Source organism: Oryzias latipes, chromosome 12, assembly GCF_053564925.1.
Source record: "Oryzias latipes strain Hd-rR chromosome 12, Olatipes_Hd-rR_3.1".
NCBI classification, from domain to species: domain Eukaryota; kingdom Metazoa; phylum Chordata; class Actinopteri; order Beloniformes; family Adrianichthyidae; genus Oryzias; species Oryzias latipes.
Window position 1 is genome coordinate 12,126,773 of NC_136248.1, and position 20,197 is coordinate 12,146,969.

General features: G+C 38.4%; 2 protein-coding genes across 8 annotated transcripts in view; one reads left to right on the forward strand and one right to left on the reverse strand.

The window, feature by feature from the left end:
* The window catches only part of il11ra (interleukin 11 receptor subunit alpha), a 79,930-nt gene extending 72,031 nt beyond the window's left edge, over positions 1 to 7,899 (forward strand). For 3 of the 7 annotated variants that reach the window (XM_023961192.2, XM_078956129.1, XM_078956131.1), the window contains 3 exons: positions 1,430 to 1,532; positions 1,612 to 1,707; positions 2,193 to 7,899. In XM_023961192.2, coding sequence (XP_023816960.1) covers positions 1,430 to 1,532; positions 1,612 to 1,690 — 182 coding nt within the window. In that variant the 3' untranslated portion in view covers positions 1,691 to 1,707; positions 2,193 to 7,899. Of the gene's footprint in view, positions 1 to 1,429; positions 1,533 to 1,611; positions 1,731 to 2,192 lie in introns of all 7 variants that reach the window. The other 4 variants (XM_023961193.2, XM_023961194.2, XM_078956130.1 and 1 more) reach the window with 2 other exon arrangements.
* A 2,194-nt stretch (positions 7,900 to 10,093) lies between these two features.
* On the reverse strand, positions 10,094 to 19,160 carry tmem267 (transmembrane protein 267). Its single transcript, XM_004074872.4, has 3 exons — positions 19,029 to 19,160; positions 16,149 to 16,619; positions 10,094 to 12,995 (listed from the first exon to the last, which is right to left on the reverse strand). The coding sequence occupies exons 2-3, from the start codon at positions 16,551 to 16,553 to the stop codon at positions 12,660 to 12,662; spliced, it is 741 nt and encodes a 246-aa protein (XP_004074920.1). The 5' UTR covers positions 16,554 to 16,619; positions 19,029 to 19,160; the 3' UTR covers positions 10,094 to 12,659.
* Positions 19,161 to 20,197: the final 1,037 nt, after the last annotated feature.

Below are 20,197 nucleotides of genomic sequence, written 5' to 3' on the forward strand. Positions count from 1 at the left end.
AAGTGCATAGTTGGCTGTAGGTGAATGTGTTGCTGAGGGTTTGTTTGTATTGTCAGTGGATGAGTTTGTAGTTGGTGCAGCCTGAAAATGTGTATTCAGAATGGAAAATCAAGTCCCGAACCTTGCGTTTGGTCTGTATTCAGACTGCATTCAAGTGGACTTTCCCGTTTCAAACCAAAGGTTGTAAACAAAACCACTTGACTACTACTAAAGCTACTAAAGGCAGAAGTTATGGAAATCTAGCGCTTTGCGGTCCTTGTCAGAATAGTTCCCTTATTCAAACATTATATTTCGCTGACCAATTTTTAACACCTGTATCGACGTCAGGCACAACATTTTTTAGTTGTCTTTTTTTTGATCCAGTGAAAGGCATGATACCTTTATGGAATAACAGCAGTTCTATGCAATGTTTTTTTTTTTACACTTTAAAGACCTACTCCAATGAAAATTGTGTTTTTGGCATTTTTAACATGTTCTTATGAAATTTTCCTCACAATAGAGTCTAATATAAAGAAAATCAAGATCAAAACTGTATTTCTGAGTGTTTCTTTATTAAAATTGTAAATCAGAGGCAGATGAAAAAAATGCAATGTAAAAAAGAGCTTATTTGGGACAAAGAAAATACGCTGGTTGGGCCACAAGCTTCCTGCTCTGCCCCATTCTGAGGACTACTAGATTCATTGGTTGTATGCAACAACTGTCTAGTGCAGATGTGTCAAACCCAAGGCCAAATGTGGCCCTCCATGTCATTTTATGTGGCCCACAAGAGCATAAATTTTTTTAATTTCTTAAAATAAAAATTGGTGTGTATTTATTCATATCTAGGGGGAATTGGACTTAAAATATCGGATTGGGCAACTATACATTAAGACTTAAACACTTTCCATATAACCTAACCTGACAGAATCAAATTTAAAAGGATTTATGCTAGAGTAACAAGCAAACGTGTTTTCTATGCAACTGTAATTGTCACTTTAAAAAGTTATAATAAATAAAAAAAATGGGTTATTTAACATTAAGTACTAGTTACATTTATTTTTTATTACATTTAGTTACATGTATGAGTTATATCTGGCCCTTTGAGGACAGACTATGCTGATGTGGCCCTCGGTGAAAATCAGTTTGACACCCCTGGTCTAGTGGGAGACAGAGAGCTCTCAGTAACGGGGAAGGGGAGGGGGTTCTTTGCTCCAACGGTCCCACCCACAACCTAGAGGTGAATTTCTACAAGCTTTTGCCGCTCTGCAGAAACTGTCCTAGAAAACGACCCAGGTTATTTGATTTTGACTAAAAATGACAATCATAATTAAAAGACAACTGGGAATGCTTTTACAGTAGATCAAAAGATGATCGGAGTGGGACTTTAATGTTGCACATCACTTGGTTTGTAGAGTTGAGCTCTTGTGGCTTTTCTTCCTTTCTCATCCAGACGTTGATTCGGAGGATGATGGTGATCTGGGCCTGATGATTCTCCTCATATGTTTCTCTGTGTTTATCTTCACCACCGTCCTTTCCCTTTTTCTAGTTATGTGGTAAGATAGACACACTAACAGCCTTCACCTTTGTGTCATTAATTTCTCTATGACTAAAATGTCTGTTTTTTGCTTCCAGGATGAGAAGGAGGCGCCGTAAACACAACGCAAAACAAGAACCTAGCTCCGTGGTCAAGATGAAATCCATGCCAATCTAATTCAACCCTCACAGACGGTATGCAGCCTTTAAAATTCAAGGTATTGGAATTAACGTCTAAAGCAACTTGTCATTTTTTAGTTTCCCTCCCTTTCTTTCTTGCATGTCTGTCGGTTTGTTTTGTTGCAGTGACAGTTTGGTGTTTAGCTAGGATTTTCTTTTTCCTTCAGGATTTCAGAAACCACTACAAAAGACTAAACATTTCACTGAACATTGTACTAAAGACACACTTTTAGGAAAACTCTAAATGACTCACAGAGCTGCTATGAACAGCCATCAAACAACCTCTCAGATAGGCAGCCAGTTTGTAATTGTAAGACTGGCACACAGACGTTTAGCCACAGATTGTAAACCGGGAGAAATGTCCTCATATTCGTTACATTTGAATGGCTGCTTTCATTGCTCCAAGTCACTATGATGGGATCTAAAGATGTTTATGCAGAGCTGCCTTCTCTTTGCTCTGCTGTCTTTCACTCCTCCTGCCTTGTTTCTTCATTTCTCAGGTCGTTTCCGTCAGCATTGACACCTCTGACTGTCCACATTCAGTCCATCCAGCATCCATGACAGCCCACAGAAATGGTGCAAATAATGGAGGATTTTTGCAGTCTTTAGAGACTTTCAGAGTTGTGATCTACTCATGCTACCCAAAATGCATGAGTGAACTTGTAACATTTGGGGCATTTAAGTTGACGTATAACTGATGCTGCTCCTCGTGGACTGAGTCCTCAGCCTTCTTGGTGAGTGTGCCTTTTGAACTTTGAAGTGCAGCTGCTGCTCCTCCATCTCCTCAGACTTCACACACTTTAGTTTTATCTGCTGAGAAGGAACTAGTTCTTAATCATCCATTATTACGTTGATTGAACCCACTGACTGAAAACTTTGAGGGCAGCAGAAGATTTGCCGGTCTGCAGTTCAAAGCCAAAGCAGCCATAACTGGCATTATTCCTCTGCTCCCCACCTCACTAATCCTAAAGTCTTGTGTGGGACAGCATAGAAAACTGACTTTATCTCACTTATGTTGGATGTTGTGTCTCTTCATATTACACCTATATTGTCTCGTATTTCAACTAGTTTTGATTTTTTTTGTGCCTTTTTCCATCTATCATGTCTAAAGTGGATGAAAGATGAAAGAAGAGGGAAGGATTTTGGCCTTTCACAAATCACCAGCATTTTGTTGTTTCATAGATTTGTAATAGATTTAGTTTGTTTTGTTCAAATCATCTCCAAATTTTTCTCTAAACTCCCAAAAGCATAGTAACTGAATTCTGGAGAAGTCAAGCCAACCACATGAAGGAGCCGCTCCAATGAAAATTGTGTTTTTGGTGTTTTAAACCTGTTCTTGCAACAATTTTTCTGATGGAGAACACATATAAAGAAAATTAAGATAAGATGTTTTTTTATTCAAATCTTGGCGAATCAGGGGTTGCTCCATGTCAACGGTTCCGTCCAATAACTAATTAAAAGGTCACTAGGAACGCTTTTACAAAATAGATCAAAAGATGATGGGAGTGTTTCTTTAGATCAGGGGTCGGCAACCTGCGGCTCAGGAGCCGCATGCGGCTCTTTCATCCTGTTCTGCGGCTCTCTGTGTTTTTGTAAAATAACTATCGTGTTCTAAGATCGTCGTGATGCCTTTAACACCGTCGGGTGGTGCAAACGGGCAGGAGGAAGAGAGCGGCGTGAACGCGTGGAGGGGGCGTGTCTGCAGCTGTGAACGCCGACCAGAGTCTGTTATGGGATGGAAAGTTCTTCTAAAATGACAGTCAGTGGCGAGCATGAGCGCTCAAAGAAAAAAAAACACTTAAAACATTTATTTCCTAGAGTAAGACCACCCATTTCTGCGTAAAATTAATTAAATTTGCATTAGGGCGCCCCTACTGTCCTATCAACTTGCTGCTATGATGACCATGAGTTGTGTTGTCTGTGTAAAAAAAAAGCTGGCGGGGGGGTTGCACCCGGGGGAAAACAACATGGAGCTGCAAAAGTGCGAACAGGTAGAGAGGCGGGGGAGGGGTTTAGATTTAATGCTTATGATTCCAGACCCGCAACAAACTAAAAGCTGCTTCATCCATAAAATGAATATAGTGTAGCGGACTGGGTGGCTGTTGGGTCATGTTCTAGGTTGCGGGGTTCATTTAACGCATCAGGCAGAGATGCTGGTTGGCCCTCAGTTCTGTCACTCAGCCTGTCATTGTGGAGTTTGGACCGATGGGGTTCAGCTATGGCCCGAATAAAGAAAATAGGAGGGCTGGTGCGGGAGCGAGGGGGAGAAACGCTCTTGGGGGAGATTTAGGAGTTTCTGGGCGAGTTGTACGGCGTTGGTTACGGCCTACAGTAACCAGAATAAAGATGCCAAAAGAGATCAAGTATTCGTGCCTCAGTGTGGTAAAGGGACGCTACAATGCTACACCGCTACAAAGGGTTTACTGGATTTAAAGAAAAAAATAGAAACGATTGGACAAAAGATGAAAGGAAATATCACACTCATAAATAATTAAAATAAAGTATCCTAACAGCATTTCGAATCAATACAAGTATTGCCAAATCACGATATTTCGGCGAACCGATTTTTTTTCTATCACCCCTAGAGTTGCGGCTCCCTGTGCTTTCATTTCAGTGGGAAACTGATCCAATTGGCTCTTTGAGTGGTAAAGGTTGTCGACCCCTGCTTTAGATCAAGTTTGTTTCTACTTAATTATGTGAGAAAATATTCCAAGATTTTATGCAAAACTAAAAATTATTGCAAATCTATGAAGGTTAAATGGAAAAATTTACTTTTTTGTTTTAAATAAATCTTACTAGCACAGAAAACTTTAAAACCCCCTTCTTAAACATTTTTTCTTATAAAATTTATGATTTAAAAAGTTTTCAAATTAGAAACTTTTTTGGAGAAAAAAAAATTAAAATACGGGAAATATGGTGTTTGATGTTTAGCCTAAAACTGGCACCAGTCAAAACATGATGCTTGTAAAAGTTTGTCAGCACTTTTGTTTCTTTTGTTTTTACAAGTGACCTCCTGAAAAAAGCCAGAGATGGTTGCAGGGATTGGCACTTTGCTAGGAAGGGAAAACTAGGAACACAGCTGTGTTTTTATTGACATGACATAACACTAGATATCAGTTCAATTTGGATGTTTGTGTGTGAGAAGTAGATAAAAGCAGTTACCACTGAACATGCAAACATGGAAAAATGTGTGAAGTTACCTCCAGGATAATCTGCAAATGTTGGTCTTGCAGATGGAATTGAGTTTTTTTTCTTTGTTTTTTTTTAAACAGAAGGTGCATTTGAGTCAAACTTGACTTGAGTTTAGTGACTGAATGCTCCCTGAAGCTAGCTCCACGTATTATGCATGGATCCATTTGAAGCTTAATGTATGTTATTGCTGTATATTACAATTTGGAGAAGCATATATGTTTGTCATGTTGAGTGTGGTGCTTATGTGTTGTTTTGCTGACAGTTTTCTTAATCTCATAAAAACCGCACACTTTTTTTTATCAAATTCATGGTAGTGGACACCAATGACACACAAAAAAAATCGTTTTCTCACAATTTATATTTCATATATTAAACAACCCCGTTAAATTATTTAAATGAATAAAAATACTTTTTTCAAGTCGTTTAAAAAAAATGTCTACGAAAGACTCGGATCTGAAGACCATATGTTCAGTACTTTTCCCACGTAGAGCCGTTAAAGCTTATAATGTAAAAATATGTATCACGTTGGAACTCTAGGGAAACTTTTAAAAAAATTGATTGGAAGTTGTGTAGGTTATCTGCATGTCTCTTCAGTTGGGAACCAGCATTAAATGTGTGCATTTCTGTATTTTTCGGAGTATTAGTCGCAGTTTTTTTTTACATAATTTCACATAGTGTGACTTATCAGGTGCGATTTGTGTGAATTAAAAATAAATAAATAAAAAGCAACAACCGCTGGAGGGCACTGTAGGTTTGTGTATCACTGTTTGCTACTGGCAGCAGTGCAGAAGAAGTGACAGTAAGCGTCTTACACAGGGCTTGGCAGAACTGTTCAAAAAAACACAGAGGATGAAGAATTCAACAGTTTAGTTGACTTGTTAGCATGTTCTTTAATGATATGGTTATCTAAATAATTGTACACATGTTGTGCTAATCTACTAGATTCGTCATTTTTGTCATCAAGCTAAATAAATACGTATCAACGGTAGTAAAGCGTGCATATATTCAGTCCATTATTGTCTATTCTGTTACCTTTCAAGATGAAATGTCCGTTCTTTTTCCTGTATTTTGTAAATACATTTCTCCCAAACATGCGACTAAAGTTACATTTACACTGCCATAGGCCGTTGAAGCGATCACTTCCAATGAAAAGTCTATGCAAACACGCATTCTGGGCTTTGCGCTCAAAACTCTTGTCTTTGTGCGTAGCTACACAAGTTTCCATGACTGTTTCTAGGCTGTAAATACAAAAAGCGCGGCCATTGAACACGTGTTTCAAGTTAAACCAGGTCGAAATTTGACCAGTCAAGTACTCTGATTTAGTAGTGGTGTATGGATGGACCTTCTAATTCACGGAAGGGAAAATTTATTATGGATGAGAAATTAATAATTGTGGTTTGTGCCCTGCCGGAATTATATGACACCACCCGTGTCTTTCATATATATGAATAGAGCTGTGAGAGAAAAAGCCTGGAGAGATTCAAGAGATTTGCACCGCTTTCACATTTGGTACCGAGCCTCTACCAAGCTCTAGGTGGTGTTCATGCACTAGTAAACAGTAAAAAATGAAAGAACAATGAAAAAAAAGCCCCGTCATTGCTTATCCAGTGTGAACACCATGCTCTAAATGCGCGTCCAAGAATGTGCATTTGGCACGTTCAAGAACCCTTAACATGCTTATCGTGAATGTAGCATTATACTCCATTATTTTTTTCTTCTTCTGTATTATTCATATTTGGGCTGCTGCGACTTATGCTCCGGAATGACATACAGTCAGAAATACAGTAGTCAGAAATGCTGGAAGGAGTCTGAATATTAAAATCAGGGTGAAATTTTTAAAAACAATCAGTGAACTTGCAATATGGATTTATAAAACTCAAAAAGGTATTTACTTTTTAAGTGCTCTTTGTATCTTTACAGGCCAAAACATTTGCATAAAAATGTACAATTATTTTTTGAAAGTTTGACAGTATTCAGTTTTATGAAAAATTGGTTTTAAAATGAAACGTTTGACAAATATTGAATCAAATCGCATTGAATGGGATATCATGAATATAGTGGATATAGTGAATTTCCCCATCGTGGGATAAATAAAATCATCTAATTTAATCTAATCAAATGGCAGAAAAGGGAATTGCACAATAATTTTGGTTTATGCCCCCTTGTGGATCCCTTACTGCATTACAAGAAGTCATGCAAAAAAAAAGCATAATGATTAAAGTTGTTTTGATAAAAAAAAAGTACTAAATAGATGGGGTTAATTTTTAAGTAAGTATATAAAGACAGCATAAATAAGCGATTTGACCTTTAAAAGAGCTAAGACTGTAACTGTAATAGCATTCCAGAGTCTCATACTTTTCCCCAGATTTATCATGCTGTGTTGCTGTAACGTTACTGCATGGACTGAATTCACTGAATTGATATTTGTCTGACATATTTCACTCTTCTGCTGTTTTTCTTTTCTTTGCAAAAGTGAAATCCTTGTTCAGGTTTTGCTTGCCATCTTAATTTTAGACTGCTTTCAAACCACAGACCAAATGATTAAGTGAAGCATCTTACCTTTGGTGCACATTATGATTGAAGCAAACAATGTCATTTTTAAAAATTCAAGTCATTTTAAAAAACAAAAAACTCTTTTAAAAAACTATTTTTTAAGCAGAACAATCGTACCCTGAGGTCTCCACTAGACCTGAGAAAAAAGTCAGTCCGTGCGACCAATTTGACGAGAAACAATAGGAGTAAAAACATGAAATTGAATCGCATTTTAGAAAATATTCACATCACTCCTGAAGTTTTTAGTTTCCCTGGGGACCTTGTTCTTTTATTTTCCCTCGGTTGTTTAAAGCAGCAGGACATGGAGCCTGAGGATCTGAAAACTCCCCACAACACTCATGCTGGCACTCTCTGATGTACATAGTCTCGTTTTTTCCTGCTTTATTTGTTCAACAGGTATAAGCTGTTTTTGTTTCCTATCTTAGAATGTTTCTGTGAAATAAAAACTATTTTATCACTTTATTTCGCTCTGTGTCATACTTTCTTCCTACTACGCATTTGAGAGAAAATTTCCCAAAAATTCACCAGAATTTGCCCCCACCTAATGCCCAATGACAAAGTCAGTTGACATATTGAAACCCCCGCCCCCCCCAAAAATGACGTCACAGTGAGGGAAACAGTCATAAAAATGAATGGGGCCAAAATCGCTTAAGGGGCACTTACAAAAGTTTTCTTTTATTTTTCTCCATATTTTTACACAATTGTAAACAAAACTTTACGATTTTCACAAAATTTCACACATACTGCCAGCTTATCTTATGATTTACAGCGACAATCAAAGTTTTGTTGACCTTTGACTTTGAGAAAAGGCCATTATCTTGATTTTTTTTTAAATTAAGTACCAATTACAAATTTACAGTAGACTTCTGCTAGGGATTTCAAAATATTGCCTCCTAACTCCTCGAGCAACATTGGGAAAAATGTTGGATAGAAGTTGTAGATTTTGAACAGTGTTCCCATGGCGAGCTAGCAAAAGTGACTTTCCCCTGTTGCTCGCACGTTTTTTACCGGAATATTATGAAAATGAAATTTAATCGGTTCAAGCTCAATAAAATGATCATATGACATGAAGTCATCATTTTCAGAATGTGAGCTATATTAACAAAAAAGCCTTTGTCACCAAGAAAACCCCAAAATTTACTTTTACCAGTTCTCCTAAAAATTACTTACACTTGTTTGGCACCCCCAGGTGACCAAAAATTAAAATGCTTGTTATGGAGAGAAACCAACAGAAAAGTAGCCATTTTGAAAAAATTGTTTTTTTCCCCATAAATTTCTCACATGCAGCTCTGACCAGGGTGGGAGAGTGAGGAGTGTGCAGCAGCCAGTTAGCCAGTGAGTGTGCGTCAAAGGGGAGTTGGCATGGGGGGGGCCATACAACGCTACCCATGGCCTTTATTTTAACTAAAGTTGTAGAATTACTTGTAGAAACTTTCCATTCTCAGATTCTTTCTGTGTCTAATGACTCCCAAATATGCATTTGTGCTACCCTTTATTGTCTAAAGTCGTTTTTCAGATCCACACGTTGAAGGGTTTTGTGTTTACTTTACATTTCCCATTGAACAAACATGCATGCTTCCTCAGGGTGAAAGCTGTAACCCTTGTGCTATCTTAGATGACCCCACCCTTGCATTGACATGTTATTCCTACCATGATAAAGGTGGATACAGGTGGAAAGATTTCATTTAATCCATTGACACCAGTGAAGATCACAAATCATTGAAGAAAAAAGGTTCAGAGCACTGTCTAGTGGGTTTAGATGACCCAACTCCCAATGGTAAAGTGCCTAGGATAGCACAAGGGTTACCATTGGGAGTTGGGTCATCTAGACCCACTAGACAGTGCGTTGAACTTTTTTCTTTAATAATTTTTGATCTTCACTGTTTTCCATGGATTACATGAAATCCTCTCCACCTTTATCCACCTTTGTCATGGTAGGGGTCATCTTGACCCCATAGGATAGCACAAGGGTTAAATGCAATTCGGGGACCACTTCTGACTCATAAGAAATATCTCCTTAGCCCTGTAAATGAGGCAAAAGGAGAAAACTGCAGTCAGTTCATGTGTCTGCTCAGCAGAATAGCAGTGTTATCGGTCCATCCTCTTCCTTCCTGCTCTGTTCAGGATATTCCCAATTATCTGTAACAGCACAGCACAAAGCTTTGAAAGAGACCTACTTTAGATACTAAGGAGTGGAAACACAGCATTACTAAAAATGTAAAAAAGGACTAACATTTATTTTTAGAATGATGTCAGTACTTAACCCTTGTGCTCTCCTAGGCACTTTACCGTTGGGAGTTGGGTCATCTAGACCCACTAGACTTTTTTTTCCATGTGTCCATGGATTACATGAAATCTTTCCACCTTTATCCACCTTTGTCATGGTAGGGAGAACACGTCAATATAAGGGTGGGGTCTTCTAAGATAGCACAAGGGTTAAACATGCAGTCTAGCGATCCAAGCAAAGGTGAAAAACTTTCCTTTTGAAGAGAAACAGCATAATGTTTCTGTTGATTTTTCCACTTCTAAAGGGGTTGTTAATATTTATATGGACCTTAAACTTAATCATATTCATCTCAGCCAGCTTTGATTCACATCAACAGAAACCAGAAAATATAACCTTGAAAGAACCAAAGAAAGTTGCATAAAGATGATATTTATCCAGGATTAATTTTTATTAAGATAAAAGACACTACCATACATCACAACAACCTTCTCAGTATCTAGTCTTTGCCCAGTAATAACAAAACTGCCATACAAAAAAAGTGCAGATTTCAACTTAATGTTGCATATTTGACATCACACTTTAAATCAAAGCAGCAGCAGCAGCAGAAAGGTTTGGACATGACGTGGCTGAAGGGATGATGGTCATTTCCATTACTACAAACATTTGTCAATGAATGTTTAACCAAAACATCCACTGTTGCACAGATGTACAAAACATTTTTTAAGAAAAAACGTTGCAATAAAAGGTTTTCATGCACACAGCAAAAAATAAATAATTAGTAAAACAAAGGCAAAGAAAAACCCTGAAATTATGATGATTTGATGTAGGAATGTTGAGCTTAATCACATTTTCATTTTTATCTTTTTACTATCCAGAGTTAAGTGCAGAAATCATAGGTAAAATGTATTCTAGAAAAAAGAGGTGGCTGCCATCTAGTGGACAATAAGAACTGCAACCTCAACCCCCAAATATAAGTAAAAACTTTTTAAGCTGATGCTTAAAAATTATGTTCAAACAAAAAACATCACAGCTTTTAAAACAAATAGTATGTTTACATTCAATAAATACACATTTCTACACTCCAACTACCGGTATATTTCCATACAATATGTGTCATGTAAAACAGCGGGTGAATAATATTTAGGTGTTAAAGAGTATATTAATGACATGTATTAATGATAAATAACAAATTTGACAAATCCAGTTTCCATTCAACTGTACATCTAAATGTAGTAGATAAATCCTAAAAGATCTGCACCGAATCAAAGCCCAGTGGCATGGCGCAGCTTTTGACCTAAAATTGTTACTCAGTACTTTCAAACACACAGCTTGACAAACTTTCATATTTATGTTTCCAGCTTCATCTGGCAATAAATGTCTAAATGTGATTCAAGTTTTACATAATCCTTTTGCTTCGTGACTCAGTGGACAGTGGAAGTGTCATGCCTTAAAACAACAGCTGCTTTGGCACCTCTGCAGAGAGTTGGTAAATTGAAGAATCAGTGGAATATGTGGTTTTATCTAAAAGATGAACTAGTTCCAGTTTTAAAATCATTCATTTTTTAGAAATTCACTTCATCCACAGACTTCAGTTCAGGTGGAAATAAGCAGATTTGACTCTAACCAAGAAAAACAAATCTTTCCAAAATCAACAATGATTGTACACAGCTGCCTATGAAAATCCAAAAGACCAAAATCACAATCAGAACAACTTTTAAGTTGAGTAAGGAAAAGGTAATATTTCAATCTTATTCCGAGAATTCCAGTAGTAATTTTAAAGTACTATTATTCATTCCGAGTTGTGGAATGAATACAGAGATGCAAAGCGGCCGCTTCCAATAAAAGTTATTGTGCACTTCTATATTTTTAAATAAGTGCACGTTTTGGGCTTCCGCGTTCTAAACTCACAGGTTTTTATGACTGTTTTTGGGCTCTATGTACAAAGCGCTTGACCACTGAAAGGTAAACCAAGTTGAACTTCGACCAATCAGGGACATGGATTTGGTTCATCTTGTGAAGCCAGACACGGCAACGAGACTGATGACGTCTGCGTTTGTTTTTCAAGTAAGGGATAGTGCCCGACGAGGTTTGCATGCTCAAAAATTAGCAACAGGCTTCCACATTGTCCATAAATTTCTGATAATGCACACTTCATTTGGAACTATCCCTTACTTAATCCCCACTCTGCAGCCAATCAGAATCGAGTCTTCGGCCAGACCATAGTATAAATAACGATAAACCAAGGCCACTCTCCTTTGCAACATTGCAAGGACGCTAGCAAGGAACTGTTTTGTGCCCAAATAGCAAGATTTGCACCCCTTCAAAATTTCTTACTTAGCCTCTTCCAACTAGTAAACAGTAGAAAAAGAAGAAGAAGCCCCTCCCTGCTTGTCCAGTGTGAACACCATGGGCTAAATGTGTCACATGCCCGGTGTGAACATAGCTTTAGATGCTGCTGGCGGTTTTCTTCACTGGTGATTACTAATGGCTCTGTCATTCCATGGACTAAAACTGTTATTTAAAATAGAAAAACATGTCTTACAAAAGCTCTACTCAACTGCTGGATTTCCTCGTTGTGACAAACACTGTACCTCCGTGTGCAAAAGGGTGACTACGATCAGGGTAACTGAGTCTGTTTCTTTCAGCCTGTGGTAGACCTTTGGTTGACATTTGGTTGGTGATAAGACGAGGCTGGAGTGGTGGAGATCTTAAATGTGACATGAAGAATCACTTCAAGAATAATAGAATTTTTAAATTTTGAAACATGAACAAAAGGAAAAAAACTACGGTTGGCTGTAATGAACATCTCTTTCTCAGACAAATGCTGAAACCAAAGTATTCTCTAATTTCTGTGATCGTGTTCATCTCACATAAAATAAAAAAAAACTGTTCATTTTTAAATGCTGGGTATTTTCGTCCAGTGATTTCAAAGTATCTACACACAGACTTTGTTTTGAAACAGTGGGGATCCATACCAAACGAGCATTAGTGACATCTAAACATCGATGGCCACTCCGTGCTTCGTGGAGATCACATCCCTGGTTCCGGTCAGGTACATGAGCACCGAACACAGGTGAGGAAGAGTTGCTGTGGTGCTGACATACAGCCAGTAGGGGACGGGGGCAGTGTTGCCAAACGGACAAACCCAGAGGCCGTGGCGTACGCCGTCCCGAACGTGGTGCGTCGCCATGGAGATGAAGAGCATCCATGGCAGGGAGCACCAGGCGTCTTTGAGGCGGCCGATCCACATGAAGAAGCGGAGGGTGAGGCAGATTACGGGGATTAGAGACGAACAGTGGAGGGGAGGACGCTGCGGCAGCGACACAGCAGCCTGGAGGAGCATGGAGACACAGACACACAGACAGCCTTTTAGTGATTTTCCAACTGAACCCGCGTAGTAAAGTTAAAAGCAATTAATCTATTAATTAAATTATTAAAATGTTTTAATTTTCTGCTGGGTTTTAACATATTCAACACAGAATAGGGGAAGATTCCCGGTCAAAGATGGCCGCGTCCTTCATTGAGCGGATCGGCCGGATGTTGACAGCTGTGAATTTGAACGAGTCTAGCCTTTAGATCAGGAGTGTCAAACTCATTTTGGTTCGGGGGCCACATTTAACCCGTCTGATCTCAAGCGGGCCGGACCAGTAACATAAAAGCAAAATAACAGCTTTGTTTTAGTTTTTTACTCAGTTGGAAAAAATGCCTCAATTAACATAGTAGCCTAATCACTTGGGGTAAATGGATCTCAAATAAAATTAATTTCAATTAAAGAAAAGTTGGTCTATTCAAATTAATACAGACTGAATACTTTACATCTGACACTAAAGCAATCCAGAAACTTTTCTTTATGGTAAGTCTCTCAGTGGTGCTGAATGTCATATTCTTTGAGCACTGCGATGTTGATGACATACAAAGCATTTGGGTTTTGCATTCAGCTTTGTGAAAGAAAGAAAAAACTCTGTCCATTTTTCCTGGAAGGCTCTTCACTCCACTTCACGTTTGACAACATTTTGGTCATTAAGGTGTCGCTAATGATCATCCTTATAGCAAGATAACAGCGGTAAAGCTCACAGGGAACCAAGGTGCATCCTACCCAGAGGCAGAGCTGTTATGTTTCGCTTTTGGCACGTGCAGAGATGTGCTGTCTGAACTGTTTTTCCTTTCTTTTGCTCCCCCTAGTGGCGGAATTGCACATTTCGGTTATTTCTTTAAAAAATCATAACTCGCCACAGGAATGGACTAGAAACTTGCTTTCTTTTTTTAATCATCATGATTGTTACTCTTCATGTGTGGGCCGGAGTAAACCACCTGGCGGGCCGAATAAGGCCCGCGGGCCGTATGTTTGACACCCCTGCTTTAGATAATTCCAGCCGTTACCTCGGCGAATGTCCTGTTGCGTAGTAACGTGTCACGTGAGTCAGAGAGGATTAGTGAACCAGGCATGGAGCTCGAAATTTTCCTGGCTTATTTGATCCAATTTTTAATCTTGGAAGAGTTGAATCATATGTATTCCGGTCGAAGGCGCATGTTGTATTTGCGGCTGAGACATAACAGTATACAAAACAGAACTGAATACGATCTCTAAAAGAATTTTTAAAAAAAGTCTACAACCTCTCAGGAACTACATATTAGCTTCAGATAGTTTTATAGATATATTTAACAACTTCATTACAGGTTGTAAAATATACAATTACTGTTGTAAATTTGTGGGTTTGTAGAGTAAAAATACTGCTTTTTTTTGTTTACTTCTCACAAGTTACTATAGTAAATGTAACGGTGTATAAGTACCTACCCTCTTTTGAGAATGTAAGAAAAAAAGGGTATATAATAACTAATCTATTTTTTAAAATTATTGTATTAATTAGACTCCAATACTCCACTCCTGTTTGGCAAGTGTCGTTTCCAGAGAAACAATGACTCAGACCACTGACTGTAGCTCGTCTGACGTCTAGCTCCAACATGAAGCTAGACGCAATAAAATGACAACTAAATTGACTTAATATGGTTGGAGCCGGAAGCAAACCATTAGGTGACGTAATACCCACTTGGTGCAGTTCTAATGTCCAGCCAATGATCAAAATGAGAGAGGGACCTAGCTGCCGATGGCGTTAAACATCATCAGTCAGAAGAGCAAATGACACAACTTTAGGCAAAAGAAGAGGGGTTTTTTTCTGGTTGATTATTTAATTTATTATTCAGAATATGTCTAGTTTTTTATTTTCAAAAGTACATCCCAATGTTGAATTTACTGTGTCCTTTTTTAAATTAGTATGTACTTTATTTTGTAGGTTTGAAATGGAAGTTGATCATATTTGCGCCCCTTTAATGCAGATCTGCTTTTTGCGAAGCAATTTAAAAAAAATAAGTTACAACTTTTAGAACATCAAAACAACAAATGTATAAGATGTATGAGCCATAAAAAATACACAATAGTAGGGAAGAAAACAGCAAAACAATGAGATATGGCAGCAGCAGTTGTACAGTTTCAGGCAGCGACGCCGCTTTAAGAGAAAGACAACTCATCGAGCTTGTGGCGGGATTATATGTTGCTTTGCAACAACAGTAAAACAGTCAGCAAGATAAGCTAAAAATTGGGCAAAATCTGTAATCGTTTTAGTACTTTCAAAATTGACATTAACAAGTGTTCAGAATTGTAAAAAGAACTCTTCTTAGAGCCTAAAAACGTTAACATTATGGTTGCCAGTTAAAAAATTTTTTTTTCTCCTTCTGTCTTCTTTTTTCTGTCCGGTCCAACAGGAAATCTAAACAAACATAAATAATATAAATAAAGTTCAGCCTCAAATACAATAGAGGTTTATACAAAACCTTGTGTGTGTGAAGACCCATAGCACCCTATTGTAACAGTAAAATGTGTCCAACACAAGAGCCCTTTAAGCTCTTATCTGTTTGCTAACACTTGTGATATCTTGAAGGGTCAAAATGACCCCATCCTTAATTTGAGGTATTATCCCTACCATGACAAAGGTGTATAAAAGTGAAGAGGATTTCATGTAATCCATGGAAACCAGCGAAGATCGCAAATCATTGAAGAAAAAAGGTTCAGCGCACTGGCATGTGGGGTCTAGATGACCCAACTCTCAATGTTAAAGTGCCTTGGATAGCACAAATTAAGCTGTTGGACAGGACAGGTAAAAATAAATAAATCAAATAAAGTATTTTTAGGTGGATATGGGGGGGACTATGGTTTTGGCTGATGACGTCTGCAGCCAGATCCTCTTGCAAAATTAGAGCTGGTTTTTAAAAGTAAAAATGCTGATCTATACCTAGAAAAATCAATTAATCAAACTCAGGAATCAGTGTTACTTTTAAAGAATTTCTTGTGCTTTTTTCTAATGAAAACTTGAACAGTAAAGTGATCGAATGAAATCGAATGGTGGACTTGTGAATGGAAACCAAGTCAAATCAATATTTCAGTAATGATTCTCTTCCCGCCAAACATGGTTGGTTGAGCAGATCTCACCTTTAGTGACAGGGATCCAGCCATGTAGAAGTGGTCCAGGTCTATGATTGACGCCAGCAGCCCTGCCAGCAGCACCTCGTACAAATCACTCTTTTTCCGCAGTCCAATCACAACTGCCCACGACCAAAGCCCCACAATTCCATGCGTGGCATTGTCCAAGACAGCGCGAAGCCACAGGTGTTGCTGGATCGCCGACAGCTGGAGGGCGTGATCTGCCACCACACAGAACATCCCGAGTCCTGCTGAGGCCAGCAAGGAGGCAGAGCTGAATGTCTGTAAAAGCGCCTGAGCCTTCTCAGCTTCTACAGCGAGGCTGACAGGCACGCGGGCGCTGTCTCCTCCGATGCCCACCCCCAACAGGGGAGAGGAGGAGGAGGAGTCCAGCCTGGAGTAGAATCCAAGCATGTTAAACGAAGAGCCAATCAGGAGGTAGGGTCAGCAGCAGGAGGAACTGACTGAGGGAAAGTGTTGCTGTGGTTGGAGGAGAAGAAAAAAGGAAAATAAACTAAAAGGAAAAACTGTGTGTCACCGATAACCACTGTCTATAATTTTATAGATGGATGTTTCTATTTTACCAAAGTTCACTTATTAAAGGGCCTATAACAAGTCAAATCAACTTTTTAAATTTTAAAGTGTATTATAATGTTAATTCCTCACAAAAAACAACCCTAAAGCGGTATTTTGATCCATTCATGCATTTCTGAGTATTCTTCTAATAACCTGCACTCTGAGCACCAGCCCCTCTAGGTCGACATCATAATGGGCGACACCCACACGGAGCAAAATCCGGTGCCTCAGAAATAGAGTCGTCTTACTTTCTCAAATCCAATTACTGTAACCAAATGCATCCATCTCTCAGTGGTATCATCCAAAAAACTGTTTTATGAAGTAAACTGAGAGATTCTCAACTCAGTGACCTGGTGATAGAGTGTCCGCCCAGGCAGTGGTAGGTTGTGGGTTCCATTCCACAGTCAAGTCATAACAAAGACTAAGGCCGAATCCAAATTCTTTCCCTAACCCTTCGGCTTCTCCCTACCCCTAAATTTAGTCCTCCAAACAAAGAGTTATCGAAAAATAGTGTCTTCTAATTCGGACGTTACTCCAACTCGATGACATCATTAATAGTTGCTGGTCATCCACATTAGCGAGTAGCTGCCAAAAAATCATGCTAAAACTATAAGTCATGACTTATGTAAGGGTTAATGGCCGACATAGTGTGCATTATCACTTTTTAATGCACGCCGTGGAAGACTGAACCGGCCATTAATCCACTTATCCCATGGTCACTTACAAAAGAATAAATATTAACCAGTTTTTAGTCCTTAATTCTTGTTTTTTTTTTCCGATTTGGATCTCTTTTTTCAAGAAAAGCGGACTATTTGTTACCTGGTGCGGCGCCTTGTCATGGTAACGTGACAAGGCGCCGCATCACAGCTCCAGTCAAGATTCGGCGATATATATATGTTGATCATCCCGATGGGTTAAATAAAGCATCAGTTCAGAGAGAAAGCTCTTCTATTACCGCTTGTCCAGATGATGAAGCTAAAGGTTGTTTTAACGAAGCAGGCGCAGTGATACAGATGATTTAAAATAGGTGACCGTAACTTCTTTTTGGGGCATGCAGTTAACACTTTTTAATGCACACCCAGCAGCCAATTAGAATCGAGTATTCACTCGGACCAATTACATGTAAACGTCTGTACTTCAGAGCAACAGCAACATGAAGAAATGTGTTTTGCAGCACAGCGCAACGCGGATTACCCTCGCAAAGGCTTCCTATTCAAAAAACTATCTTAGACATCCCTATCCCTCCAAATGCCACAACAATTGGAGGGATAGGAAGAAGCCTGAAAGGTAGGGGAGGAATTTGCATTCGGTCCAAAAATAGGGCCCAATGCCCCCCTGTTTGACTCTAAGCACTAAAGACACAGTCCAATGAAATTTTTGTTTTTAACATGTTTTTGTAGCATATTTCTGATTCTGGAGGACATATAAAGAAAATTAAGCTTAAAGTGCATTTCTGAGCATTTCTTTAAATCGTTGTGAATCTGGAGCAGACAAAAAAAATGCAATTGGAAAAACATTGTATTTGTGACGTCGGAAAAACGCAGGGCGGGCCACAAGCTCCATGGTCTGCTCCATTCTGATGCATCCACATGATTAGAAAACAGCTGTTTCTTTTATGGAGATGACTTGGACCAAAATCTGGAATCTCTGACTTTTAATGATTCCTTTGTTCAAACTTGATGGAAAACTAAACTGTCTACATTGGTCTAACCTTACTCCTGCTAAAGATCCAGTTGACCTTTAAGAAAGCCTGCTTATATCATGTTGACCTCTTTCTATTAATATGATGCTGGCCTGGAAGAAACAAGTGAATCCAGGCCAAGGACAACAAAAGTACAGGTTTGTCTATGTCTCCTGACAGACAAATATATGTGACAGCCGCTGATCATGTAATCGTCACAGTAAAAGGGTGGCGGCAGATGGTGAAGAGACACAAAGTCCTCCAGAAAATGTAATTATGAAATATTTACGTCTGTGCCTTTGAAACGTTTTAACTGATTACTAGTAACTTTACTGCATTCTCTGTAATCAATTATATTCATCTTTCCATAGGGAAATAAAGATAAATTAATCTAATCCCAGCAAAAGCATCGAATGATCGAATGACAGGCAAACGAACAGCAGCAGATGCTGCTTTTTGTGTAGGCGGACTGAGTCTCCATTGATTAGCTAAAATTGTGCGCGCGAGCTTCCAACAACAAGACATTTTCCACTAAACCTCAAAGCAGAATAAATTTAAATATTATATCCATGCGTCTACATCATTTTATAGTTAATTTAGAAACATAGGTTTAGATATAAGGTCACGCGTACCCCATAACCGAGCATCAGTCGTCCTGGTACTGAGGTGTCCACACTTCTTCTGCGGCGGTGCTGAGGTCTGCGCTGGTAACACTGCCATCTACAGGTCAGAAGTGGAAAACAACTCCTGAAAGATTTTTTAAATATAAAATAATAATGAAAACATATGACCAAGATTTCATTTTTTTGTGAAATTAATAAATATATAACTTATATACACATACCGATATTTTTGTATTTATTTTCAACACAGACAATATATTGTTTCACTCAACGATTGTACATAAATAACAACAACAAAAATAATAACAATCAGTGTCACCCTCTACAATGAAAAATAATGTTTTTTTTTGGAACTTTTTATTTTTGTTTTCTCAATTACAACACAAAACAAACATAACAATTCCCTGAAACAAGTTTGACCGTAAATCCACATTTAATATGGTGTACAGCAGGTAAAACAAAAAATACACGATGTGACAAGCAATTCAGTTACCCATACATTCATACAACCATAAACAAAGGTACAAAGAACAATCAAAACCCCAAATAAAGTGAAATTTTAGATTTGGTAGAGCCAAACCTCCCTTACTTCTTGGCAAGAATAATGTTTTCAAGTAAAAATAATGTTTTCAAGGAGAGTAAAAACCACGCAACAAAGACTATGTTGATGGAGAAAAACAATTTAACATAATTTAAGCGTTTTTTAGACAATTACGTTTAAATTATTTTTTGTTCCAAATGTCACCTAATGCCACACAATAATTGTGTTATTATGTCCTTTTTAACACCCATTTACAAGCTGCTTTCAAAGTAAATGTAAGTTAATCTCTCTTAAAGATACATTGACTTAAAAAAAAGCTTTTTTCCACTCTATAATATTCCACTGTATGTATCAAAGTGCAATGCATTTTGGGGGTATTTTTCCTTTAACAACTGTTGCTTTTTAAAGGCTTAAAAAAATCCAAGGCGACAGGGGCACAGCAAGAACATTTTGTTTGGGGGGGGTGGAAGGGAGAAAGAAGACTTTGGAAGAGTGGAAATGAGACCATTTTATTTTGTTGTTGTTTCGACATATCCCTTCAAAAGCAGGTTATGCTAGCTCCCACGATAAGTTTGAGGCTAAGGAAGTTGATAACCTCAGCTTTCGGTTCCAGAAATGGAGGTATGTTTCAGGGTAG

Coding starts and splice junctions, on each gene's coding strand:
- tmem267 (XM_004074872.4), bottom strand. CDS start 16,553: ATGCTTGGATTCTACTCCAGGCTGGACTCCTCCTCCTCCTCTCCCCTG. Junction 12,996..16,148: donor CTGGATCCCTGTCACTAAAG/GTGAGATCTGCT, acceptor ATGCTCCTCCAG/GCTGCTGTGTCGCTGCCGCA.